The 12,200-nt window shown below is 43.8% G+C and overlaps 1 protein-coding gene across 6 annotated transcripts in view; it reads left to right on the forward strand.

Moving 5' to 3' along the window:
* The window catches only part of RARB (retinoic acid receptor beta), a 450,938-nt gene that overhangs the window by 302,666 nt on the left and 136,072 nt on the right, over nt 1–12,200 (forward strand). For all 6 annotated transcript variants that reach the window (XM_082686911.1, XM_082686913.1, XM_082686916.1 and 3 more), the window contains one exon: nt 11,785–11,933. In XM_082686911.1, the coding sequence (XP_082543037.1) occupies nt 11,785–11,933 (149 nt within the window). The remainder of the gene's footprint in view (nt 1–11,784; nt 11,934–12,200) is intronic.

Raw genomic sequence — 12,200 nt, forward strand, 5'->3', positions numbered from 1 at the left:
TCACAGTCACACAGTAAGTAGCAGAATTAGGATTTGAATACAGACCAGCCGCCTTCAGAATTCACACTTCCAATCCCACAAGCCTCAACTTATCTGTAAAGATGGGAAGTTCCCTGAAAGAAGGAATATCCAAAAAAGACCCAAGCTTGGGGACTCCTCCCAGTAGGAAGACTGGTGATCATTTCTCTGAGTTAATTTTTCAAGTTTCCTTTGGCAATGTCTTTTTAAAGAACCACAATTAAAACACTTTGAAACTGTCATTGTTCTCGAGAAATACTGAAAAATCACTGTTATGAAAGAAAAACACAACCGTGATAGCATCTCCATAAACTTCAATCCATATGGAAACTTCAGAATTTTGTCAGTGTCCCCACGTGCATCATGTTGACCTGATATGCTATGCTCTCCGTCTCCAACACTAACAAAGTCTCCTTCTTACTCTCAAGTCAGCTAGGAGGTGCAGGGAGGATGGGCACTATTGTCCTGCTTCTAGTGCCTCTCCCTCCCATCCCCGGTCCTCCTGGGAAGAGTAGTGCAGGCCCTCATTTGGAGCTTTCCAGATCTATAGACAGTGACCCAGGAGCATGGCACAGCTTTCAAATTCTGGACCAATTAAGCTTTGGTTAAAGGAGTGTATACGTGACGCACTGGCAAGAGAGGGAAAACTAGCTTAGGCGTGGGGCTTCCAGAGCTGTCCCCCTGTCTCCCTCTCCTCACCCCAAAACCTGGCAGTTGTGCAGGCCACATTTGGCCTGAGTTACTGCCCTGACAGTGTGTAATCACACGCCCTTGGAGCACGGCCAGAGGCCTCTGGAACCTTGATTTTTAGCTGCTGCCATCCTGCCTACTGGGGGTTGGTTTCTCCTCAGGGCAGGGAAGATATGGGAGGGGCTTGTGGGCGTGTGTGGGTGTGTCCCGGCCTTCTAATTCCTGTGTTTGCTTCTCAGGGACTTTCCTACTTTATTGCTCTGACTGGAAAGAAAAGAAGGCATTATTTCTGAATGCTTAGTTTCTTTTTTACTTTCCCAGTTTTATTTTTGGTCCTTATGCTGGGATAACACTGTGTGTGTGTGTGTGTGTGTGTGTGTGTGTGTGTCTTTCTGTCTGTCCATCTTAGGTATAGCCTATATATTCTCAGACTGGCTGGCAGGGACTATGCCATCGTCTTGCCCAAGAAGTTCCGTGTGGTACGAATGATGTCATTGTCTTCTGCCAACACCTGGGGCACTCTCCTTCTCATGAACCCCAGACCATGTGCATTCCCATCCCTGCCCATGCTGTCCGTGTGGCCTTGAACAGTGCCACTGTGCCCCCAGTCTCTTGCCTGTAAGAACAAAACAGGAAGACTACCTATCTCCTGGGGTCATTATGGGGGCCAAATGAATTAATCTGTGGAACATGCTTAGAACAGCTGGGAGTAGTAGCTCGGCCACAACACACTTTCCACAAAGATTAACTGTTAATATTGTTGCACTGTTTCATTTGACTAGACTCTAGAGATTGTTTCTGTCACCTTCTCAGGGAACAATATTAGTCATGTTAAGATAGGATTTACCCACCTTTCCCCAAATACTCTAATCATGAAGTGGTAGCTATTATTTTTATGTATTTTTTATGGAGTTCACAAAGTGTCAAACCTACCACGTAGTAAGTGTGCTTGCCATCTCCACTTTTCAGGTTGGGGACATGGAAGCTCTGGAAGTGAAAGTGACTGCTGGTGTGTGGCAGAGTTAGGAACCTGGTTTCTGCCTTCGGTCTGCTAGGATGCCAGGCCCACCTCTCTGGTGCTGCAGGAAATCACCTTATTTGCTGTCCCACTGCTTTGTCCTAAAGTCTCCACACAAGTAGCATCCTTACCCTGATCAGCATTTTCAACCTCAGCACCATTTACAATTTGGGCCAGATAATTCATTTGGGGTGAAGGGGGGAGCAGAGCTGTCTTGTGCTTTGTGTTATGTTTCAAAGCATCCCTGCCCTCTGCCCACTAAATGCCAGTAGCAGCCCCCAATTATGACAGCCACAATGTCTCCAGACATTGTAGAATGTCCCTGGGGGGGGGGGTGCAAAATCAATGCTGATTAAGAACTGCTCCCCTAGATCAAGGAAGATAGAAGAGAAATGTTGGGCGGAGGGTGGGGAGGTAAGGGTTGGCTATCACTTATTAAGCACTTACTGTGTGCCAGGGAAGTTGCAAATATTGTCTCTGTTTCACCAATAGGAATTTTTTTTAGGATTAGCTGCATTTTTCTGAAAGAAATACTAGGGCTGAAAGAAGTAAACTGTATTGCCATTAAATTAGTAAGTGGCAGAAGAAGGATCCAAATACAGGTTCATCTGGCAGGAAAGCCCACACCCTTCCCATCACTTCCTACATATCGTTTTCTGCAGGCTTATGGTGTTTTAGTTCTTTTTAGAAACCAAGAAAACCCACACAGTGAGGATTAAATGGGCTCAAAGTTATTTTGATACCACTCACGAGTGTATACCTTTAAAAACTAAACAAAACCAAAAAACTTCTTTGCAGCCCACTTACAACCAAGTAAGCAGAGCATCATATTGGTGAGAAAGATCGTTTAGGCTCAATTTCAGTGTCACCACACTTGAACTTTCTCACCTCTTGGAATATAGCAAGGATCCCCATATGACAAAGCTTGATTTCATTGTCCTCTTCCTTAAATATAGTATTCTGGCAGATTTCTCCTCATAACTTTTCTGTTAGGCTGATATCACCGTGGTTTTTTTTTTTTTTTTAAAGATTTTATTTATTCATTTGACAGAGAGAGATCACAGGTAGGTAGAGAGGCTGGCAGAGAGAGAGAGAGAGAGAGAGAGAGAAGCAGGCTCCCCACTGAGCAGAGAGCCCGATGCGGGACTCGATCCCAGGACCCTGAGATCATGACCTGAGCCGAAGGCAGAGGCTTAACCCACTGAGCCACCCAGGCGCCCTCACCGTGGTTTTTAATAGATATTAGCAGTGCATAAGCAAAGAATTTTGTATCTCAGATGATATATATTTTAGTGCTCCGGTTTTAATCAACTTTATGTGCAGGAAATTTTAACAGATAATAGAATGTCATTTATTAGTGCAATAATTGCTTTTTTTAGAAATTATGGGAATCCTGATTAGAAGTGGAATATTGAACTGAATCATTTGGTGTTGAGATAAACTCTTCAGGGGGACCTTAATATTGCAATGCAATTAGCTTCATCTATACGTGGCTCCCGAGACCAGTTCCAGCATTTGCTCAGTTAATGCAGCTCCATTTCTGATGCTTCTCAGTTCACATCATTAATAAGTAGTTAGATGTGTCGGCCTGTTAAGTGATTTTAAGGGAGAATTTATTTGAACCCTGTCATAAGCTATCTTAGTATGTCCTAGAAAATAGTGATATAAAGCATCGTCTGTTAAAAACGTCACCCAAAACAACCTATGAGATAATTTTCGACTATGTTCCTTGAAGCAAGAAAGCGTATTATCAAAATGAAATGTAGGTGTTGAATGTGTCATGGTCCCTTATGAAAATATGACAGCACTTCCCATGGTAGAAGTCAGTCCCAGGAATAATTTCTCTTGCTGGCCGTGAGCCCAGGCAGGTGTAGCAGTAATACAGAGTGATTAGTGGATGCTGAACTACTCTCTCTCTCTCTCTCTCTTTCTCTCTTTTTAAAGCCCAAACTATCTTGTCGAATTTAACCATGTCTGGAATCGGTGTCTGGGAAATTATAACCATGAATGAAAAGAAAGGGAGGTACACATTCCTACTTTTCTCAAATTGGAATAAACTCACCTGACCAGACCAGACCAGACCCAGTGACGTTTCTAGCAAAGAAGATAAATGAGGGAGTTGGAAAAAGAGAAGGCAAAAGCTGTGGGTTTTCATAGAATAATAGCTATGTCTATGAAACCATTTCAGTCTCTTGTAAAGGCTGAGAGTCGTGTTATGTTTTTTAAATTCCTAATTCTGAGTTCCTAATTCTAAGGCCCCGGGTTCCTGGTTCTGCCCCTCCCCCTGGTTTGGGGGGAGGAGTTAAATGAGGTAATACATATTAAGCAAGGAGTACAGGCCCTGGCTCCTAGTAAGGGCTCAGTAACTAGCAGATAGTAGTTGTTCAGGCTCTTCCCCAGCAACTTTGAACCCACTGCCAGCTAAAATCCACTGCCAGAATTCCGTGGGAGAGAACGAAGACTTCTGGCTTCTGGTGAGCGTAAACAAACACAGAGCCCGAAGTTCTCAAGGTATTAAGTACTTAACAAGGTGGAGTATTTAGTAAGGACCTATGCAAAGGGGAAGATGACAGAGTTCCCATGCCAACTTGACTCAGCAAAATGTTTGGGATTTTCAGGAAGTTAGGGCAGTAGCAAGACATTTTTAAGTCATGGTGTCTCAAACGTTGCTAATGTGCATAGGAATTCTCGGGGATTTTAAGATGCCTATCTTGATTCTGCAGGCCTCTCTCCGGTGAAGCTGAGAGCCTGACTTTTAACCAGTTCCCAGGTGATGCTGATGCTGCCGGTCCGGGGACGAAACTGTGGAAAAGCAAAGCTTTCTTTAAGGACTGCAAAATCAAAGTCTTCCCCTGGCCCCTGCTTTTGTCCCCTGCCTGTGTTCAGCACCTGTTGCATGTGTGGTCAGAATAGCAGGGATTCTCATAACCCAGCTCCAGCCCTCGGCCAGGATCCCGGGTGACCCGGGCAAACACACACTCCTTCAGGGTCACGGGCAGGTTACTGAGTCAAGACTGCCAGAGCCTGCATTGATGTTTTCCTTCTCTCCCCCCACCCCTTCTTTGACTGCCCCAAACCCTGGACTAATCTTGGAGCTGCTTAATAATAAGAAATCCAGCAGCAGAGTGAGGGGAGACAATTTTAAAGCAAAGGTTTTCTTGTTTGGCAATTACCTAACTTCACAATGCGATTTACAGATTTGCAAATTCCATGTGTGTGGAAGCAAACTGCTTCTCCTGAAAGATGATTAAAAGCTGACCTTCCCTACCCGCCCCCCCAAGCTCCCACCCCGCCTCCCATCAGGCGACAGTTTGGAGGGTTTTAAATGAGCGACAGTTTGGAGGGGTTTTTTTCTTTTTTCTCCCCCCATTCTAACGTTTTGGGGCATGTAAATTATATTTTAATAAAACGTCTATACCCGTGCTCGCACGCGCATGCGGACACGCAGGCAGCGGTGAATCTGGTTCTAATTACTTGTACTTTAGTTGAACTTTGGCGTTTCCTTTGACTTTCTCCCTAATGTATGTGAGCTGTGGGCCTTGCAATCCTGCAGTGAGTCCACAGAAAAAGGGGGAAAAAATCCAGACCGGCTCTCTTTGGTGCCAACAAAAATGAAGCCCCACTGAATGTTTTGACCAAATGCAACACTTTGCTATTCTCCCTTAATTAGCTGAAATTACTCCCTCCCACCGGTCCCGGAGCTCTGGGCTCAAAATTCCCCCGGGGGCCATGCAGGAAATGCCTTTTGCTTTACAACTCCTTTTTCTTTTAAGGCTCAGCTGCCCAGAGAGTGCATTAAAATACTGTCTTAATCATGGAAGGTTCTAGTAAAAAGACAGGGCTTTCATAACGTTTGATGCCTGCCTGCCGCTAATCAGGCCCAACATAAAATCCCGAAATCTGTCAACATGGTTTAGGCAGCACTAAATTAGTTCTCACAAAGAAAAAAAAATAGTATACTGTGCTCTCTCTTAAAAATGTTATCTGCTACTTAATCTAACCTTTAGAAAAATGCCAAGCATGTTAGGAATCGTGAAGGGAGCTATTGTTGGAGACTTTCCGTGTGTTTAAATGACACTCAGGTGTGTTGTAACAACAAGGACATTTATACTGTGTTTTCTCAGGTGAGTTGAGTTCGTGAGTGCCAAGTGCTCTTAAATAGGCAACAGCGTTAATTCTTTCTTTCTTCCTTTCTTCTTCTTCTTCTTCTTGTTTTGTTTTGTTTTATTTGGGGGATGAATTAACCCCCGGAGTTGTGGCAGAGTTCAAGAAAGCAGTGTCACTTGGGAGCGCTGGTCTTCTGCTCTCACACCAGCTCTGTCTGTGGAGATTCCCTTTAGTTTGTTTTTGTTTTGTCTGCAGACCGCTGGATCTGAAGCCCGTCAGAGTAGGGCTTCTCTGAGTGCCATCTGCGGACCACTGCCAGTTCCTCAACTGCCTGTTTCCAGTATGTGATGAGAGGAGAGCAGACACGCGTGTTCAGAAACTTTTACAGCAATTGGACAGAGTCCTTCTATGTCAGATACAGCTTGCTTTTTCCTTTAAGTGGTCGCTTGCGTTTTAGACATCTTGTTCAATTTCATTCCTTTTTTTCTAAAAATTAATGTTGTATGTATGTCCCCCCCACCCCCACCCCCCAGGGATTTGTTTCTATTGAATTTTATCACCCATGAAGGAATGGGGCGAGGAAGTTAGAAATGGTCTTATGCCATAGGAAGTTTGAAAATCGCTAATTTAAAGGAAATGCCCCCCCCACCCCCACCCACCCAGGAATTTCTGTTGCTGGTGGCTGATCTGGACCACACTTTGAGGAGCATTAATTCAAAGGCAAACAAAAACCTGGAAGGGATTTTTCTAGAAGGAAGGTGATTCTAGCTGTGTTTCCCTAGTGACCACCACCTCCATGTTGCAGGAATGGAAAGGTTTCAAATACAGGCTAGAAGCTTCTGTCGGCACAGGTCTGGTTCGGCTCACTGTCTCCTTTCGCATGTGTGCAGCCCAGAGAGGCCCCCTCAGCACCGCTGGTGCTGACTCTGCTCTGGGCAGGGACCCACGGAGCCAAGCATCCATCTAGTCCCAAATAGCAGAAGTTCCTCTGTCTTGGCCATTCCCTGACAAAGCAGGGCAGCCCATCTGGTTAGCAGTTTGGATGCCACATCAGAGGCTGCTGCTTACTGGGGATGCAGTCACCAGACAGAACTGAGTAAGTCAATAAGTAAGCAAGGAAATAAATAAAAGCATGAGGCAAAAAGCAGATCCAAATTATTCCTCAAAGACTGCTTCCCCAAACTGAAATCACATCAGGATGGTTGGAGTGCAGTTGTTTTATTGAATGACACAAGCCTCTTTTCCCCCTGGGAAGTCTAAAAACTGCTTTTTTGGCCTGCCTGAGATCGCTGAATGAGCTAATACAGGACACATTGTCTGCTGAGCCTGCAGAGTTTTTGAGCAAAAATTTTATCATTCCATAGACTGATTGTGCTTGCCTGGAATAAGGAACAAGATGTTTGAGACCTCTCAAGGGCATTTGATGAATCTAACTCTAATTTAAGGGGACTAATAGATTATTGATTTAAGCAGGATGACAGTGAACAGATCAATGGCCAAGCACTGTGTAGCTCTCTTAAATACCAACAATGGCTAGTGGGAGAGGAGCCCTAGGCTGCCCCCCTCCCTTGTTTCCCACCGTCTGTATTGGTGGTGGTGGTAGGGGGAGGATAGAAGGGGAAGAGGAGCATTAATAAACTTGGCCAAAGTATATTTTTACTGAAGAGTCCAGAGGTTGCGTTAAAGTACAGATCTGCTTTTATATTGATGCCGTATCCTGGTTGTAATTCTAGAACTTGCCTTGACGTGTTTGCTTAAGGCTAGCTTTGGCATTCAACCACACTACAGAGATTTGCTTTTCTGTTTTGCTTCACATTGTTCTCTGTGGTAGAGACCACACAAAGGAAATACAGGACCATCGATTATCAGTTTGGAGGGGGTTGTTTGAGTATATATTAGCACCAATATTGAATTCTTTACCATCAGTGGGACAGTTTTTCTGAAGATGATTATTTCTTGTCACATATAAGGCTTTTTCTATTTATGTTTGTGTGGGATTCATTTATGGCATTTGTAGGATTTAAATTACAAACTTCAATAGAAAGAACTCATTCATCCTTCAAAACACAGCCTGGTCACCTCCTCTGGGAAGTCTCCTTTGAGTTCTCTGGGCTCAAAAAGGCTTTTAGCTCTCTGGCATTTTATTATATCCGTGGTCCCCAAACTGCTACAATTTGGACTCACCTGGGTTTGTTTGTTTGTTTATTTATTTATACACTCGTGGTCCCACTCCCAGATAGTCTGGCGTAATAGCTTTGGGATGCAACCTGGGCATTAGAATGTTTAAAAGCCACCTACATTGGTCTAATGTACAACCGGCTTAGAGAGCCACTGTATTATATTCTCGTTTTTGGTTTATTTTCCATCTGGCAAAACCATCAAGACTAAGGCATTATACCACACACCATCCATAGCCTCGAACACAATATCTGGCATGCTGTGGTCTAGTTACTCAGCAGAATAAGTGATTGAACACATGACCATCCACCACACAAACATGGAAAGGTTCATAGCATTACTGGTGAAATCACCACAGCTTTAATAAAAGTCTAGAGCCATCACTATTGATCACGGACAACAGAACATTTCCATTCATGGCACCTGTTCAGGAAAAGCATTCTGGATTCATCCATTTGTTACAAGTGACTCTTATCCACAGAAAAAGGCTTTTACCAAACTTTGTAAAATGTTTTGGGGTTTGTGAGGTCTCCTGCCTTTTTAAAAGTGTGCTTTGCCCTGAGTTTCTTGGGCATTAAATTGCCCAAGTTCTGTTTCCTCTCTTTGGGAGGGTGAAATGCTGGATTCCCTTTAGGACATGTATTTGAAGTGACATATTTATGGAAATTACCACCCACTTTTGAAATTCAGGGCATAACTCTGACAGCTGAATCCAGCCCTAACAGAATTCTATTTACAACTTTCCTAGACAAGCCAGATTAGCTGTTCTACACGAGCGAGTAGAACATTAAAACACACACACCCCACATTGCTTCTGTGGCAAACACAATGCAGGATTGATCGTGGTGGTGATGACATAACTCTGTCAGAGTTGTTGAAACACTTGGGTGGAAGTAGAGCCGTACAAATAAAACCAATCCAAGACTTTGGGGAGGCATTTAGGGAAGGACTCCCTTGTATTGATATATGGGGAGTGACCTAGCCTTTCTAGAAGTCGGTTTATCAACATGAAGTAAAAAGTAACAAAACATTTCTAAATAACCATACCTTTTGAGCTAGTAATTCCACCTCCGAGAATTTATCTTAAATAGGCATGTGTTGAGATTAGTTAGAAAGAGGGTCATCATAATGGAATGTTTTGCAGGAAAAATATTTATGGGCAAGGAAATAAACGCATGACATAATAAGTTAAACAGAATCCCAAACAAAATCTACAGTAAAAGTCTTCTTTAGTAAACAAACAAACAAACCGGAATCATTTATCTGGCTAGGAAAGTAGTCTGGAAGGGTGTATGCTGGGGTGATAACCATGCTTTTTCTCTGAGTAGAAGGTTGGGGGTGATTCTCTGCATGTTTGTTTTTCTTAGATTTTAACAAAGAGCCACACATTATTCCGTACTTTTAACCAGTACTGTTTTCTTGTTGATGTCATTATTACTCATTTGCTTCCAATGAAGCTGATTAGCTTAGTGTTGGGACTGCTTTTGCACTTAACAGCTCAATAGCTGATCTGATAAGCTTTAGTGACTTCTCAGATGCTAACTTTTATGTAGAATACTTGTCATAATGGTGCCAAGCTGCCCAGAGTAAGGGCCGTCTTCGTCCCAGACATCTTCTAACCAGTAAAGACTGTAATAGATTTATCTGCTAGCCCTGCATCACTGTAATGAATTCATTCCAAGATACTTCTGAATTATGAAAATACTATAATTATAGTTGATTCTACTCCAAAAGGATAATTAATTTTTTAAAGAAGCAAATGAGTATATGAAAGCTATTTGATTTGTAATTGTCTTACCTTAATGCCTTAGAGGGGCACTTAGTACTTGGAATGAAAACGCAAAGGGAGCAGGGAAAAGTTCATGTATTCACTCACAAATATTTATAGATATCCTACCTACTATGTGCCAGGACCTCTTCTTGGCCTGGAACATAGTTGCAAATGATGCAGGTAAGTTCCATGGCCTCATGAAATCCGGAGTTGGAAGGTAACAGGTAGAATATAAAATTGTGCATAAACAAACGTTCTAAATTTTGGTGTACTAGTCAGGGTTTTACAGAAAATAAAATAATGGGGTGTAGTGATCAGGAGGGAGAAGGGACATCTGAGAAAAGACATCTTGGAGGAGGTGACATTTAAGATCTAAGAGGTGAAGAAATGTCACCAGACCTGTGGCAGTGTGAGAATTTCCAGGTATGTTTACCTGGTTAGTGCAGTAGCCTTATGTTGGTACAAAAGCTTGCCCTATTCAGGAGATGGAATAGAAGCTAAGTGTTTAGAGGTCTGATAAATGACAATGATGATCTCAGTGATGTTGATGTTACTAAGGGGCCGTATCATAAAGAGCCTTGTAGAAGGCAATAATGAGATTGACTTTGATCCAATTGGCGACTAGTGGAGGGCCTTGGACAAGTAAGGGAGGTGGATTGCTTTTACCTTTTTGAAAGGTTCTCTGACTCTGTATTTGAAGAAGGGACCCAGGGGTAGGAGCACAGGCACAGGGAGACCATTGAAGAGGCTGTTGCAGTAGCTCAGGTGAGGGATGATGGTGGCCTGCTGGCCTGGCATGGTAGCAGGATGATGAGATGAGGATGGATCCACAATGTGTGTAAGAAGTAGAGTTGCCCCATCTTCCTGAAGGTTTGGCTATCGGACAATAAAGTCAGTAGAATATCTAGTCTGGAAGATTTTGAGTAGTGGAACAACTGGAAATCTTACACTCTGGGGAATATACTGTATATTGTAAAGAAATTTGGAGGTTGGAATATTCTGGAACATTACTGAATGACTTTGGGTCACTCACTCCCTTCCCCATTTCCATCACACTTTGTGTGCATTTTTGCCTGCGATAGGAAAAGGGCCAGATCTTGACTTGGAACATAAATCTGGTAAGAAGGGATGGGAGAATAAATTCTGTGAATTCCTATTTCCCATGGAATTTGGGTTAAAAAATGAAATGGGGAAATCCTGTATTTTTAAATCTAGGAAAAAGAGCAGAATGACTCTGCCATCATCAGTATAACCCACTGCTTCTCAAACATTAATTGTATATTTGGCAATCTGAGGGTTTTGTTCAAAATCAGATTCTGATTCCCAAGGCCTGAGCGGGGGCCTGATGCTCTGTTTTCTTATTAGCTCTAAGTGGACGCTGAGGCCGCTGGTCCAAGGAGCAGTCTTGGAGTAGCCAAGGTCTTACCTATTTTTTTATTAATGGTGATCCGTCGTGGCTGCATGGCCCTCCCCAGATGCTTGCCCAGTGGCTGCTGTGGGCATTTTCTCCATTTGTCTTGGGAAACTTACTTTTGGCTAAGTGAGCAACTGGGTCAAAAAAGTCATTTCAGAGACTCCATGTGCATCAGAAGCTAAGGAAAACAAAGAGCAGAAAGACCGGGTGTTGCAGTGTGAAGATCTCACTTTGGTCTTGGTTCTACAAACCGGCCTGTTGATCTTGGACGAGTCATGGCACTTCCCCAGTTTCTGTTTCCCTCAGGGGCAGCATGGAGAGAAAATCATGTCCCTCACAGTGCTGGGACGCACCATGAAGGAGAGGGGCAAATATGCTTGCTCTGTGAACGGTAGAGCACCACAGTCCTGTCCATGTCCCCACAGCCTGGCCGACAACGACCCGTGTTTTTGTGGGCCTGTTTTTGCTGGTGTTCTTGCTGAACTTGGCACTGGGACCTATGATTTCGCTGGTGAAAAAGAAATGAAATGACCCATTTTCTCTTTTTTTCTCCCCTCCACCCGCCACCCCGACCCATCTCCACTACAGCAATTGAAACACAGAGCACCAGCTCTGAGGAACTGGTCCCGAGCCCTCCGTCTCCACTTCCTCCCCCCCGTGTGTACAAACCCTGCTTCGTCTGCCAGGACAAATCATCGGGGTACCACTATGGAGTCAGCGCCTGTGAGGGCTGTAAGGTCAGTACCCGCACCTCTGCACCCCGCGTGCGTTCCTTTTCCATGTGCTCTGTTGGGTGGGGGGAACCTGCTCAGCTCTAGAAACTGGCTGCTTTGCCATCTTGAAATGCCACCTCTACTGTGGGGGGCTCGGTTGTATTTGATGGTTGCATTTCTTCCTTCTCTCTCATTAGTTAAAAACTCAGAAACTTCTGCAAATGACTGATGGGGGCCAAATGTTTCTAGGGCCCTTAAAATAACAGAACAGTTCTTTTCAGGTAACAAGAG

Source organism: Mustela nivalis (assembly GCF_964662115.1).
Source record: "Mustela nivalis genome assembly, chromosome: 1".
Lineage (NCBI taxonomy): Eukaryota > Metazoa > Chordata > Mammalia > Carnivora > Mustelidae > Mustela > Mustela nivalis.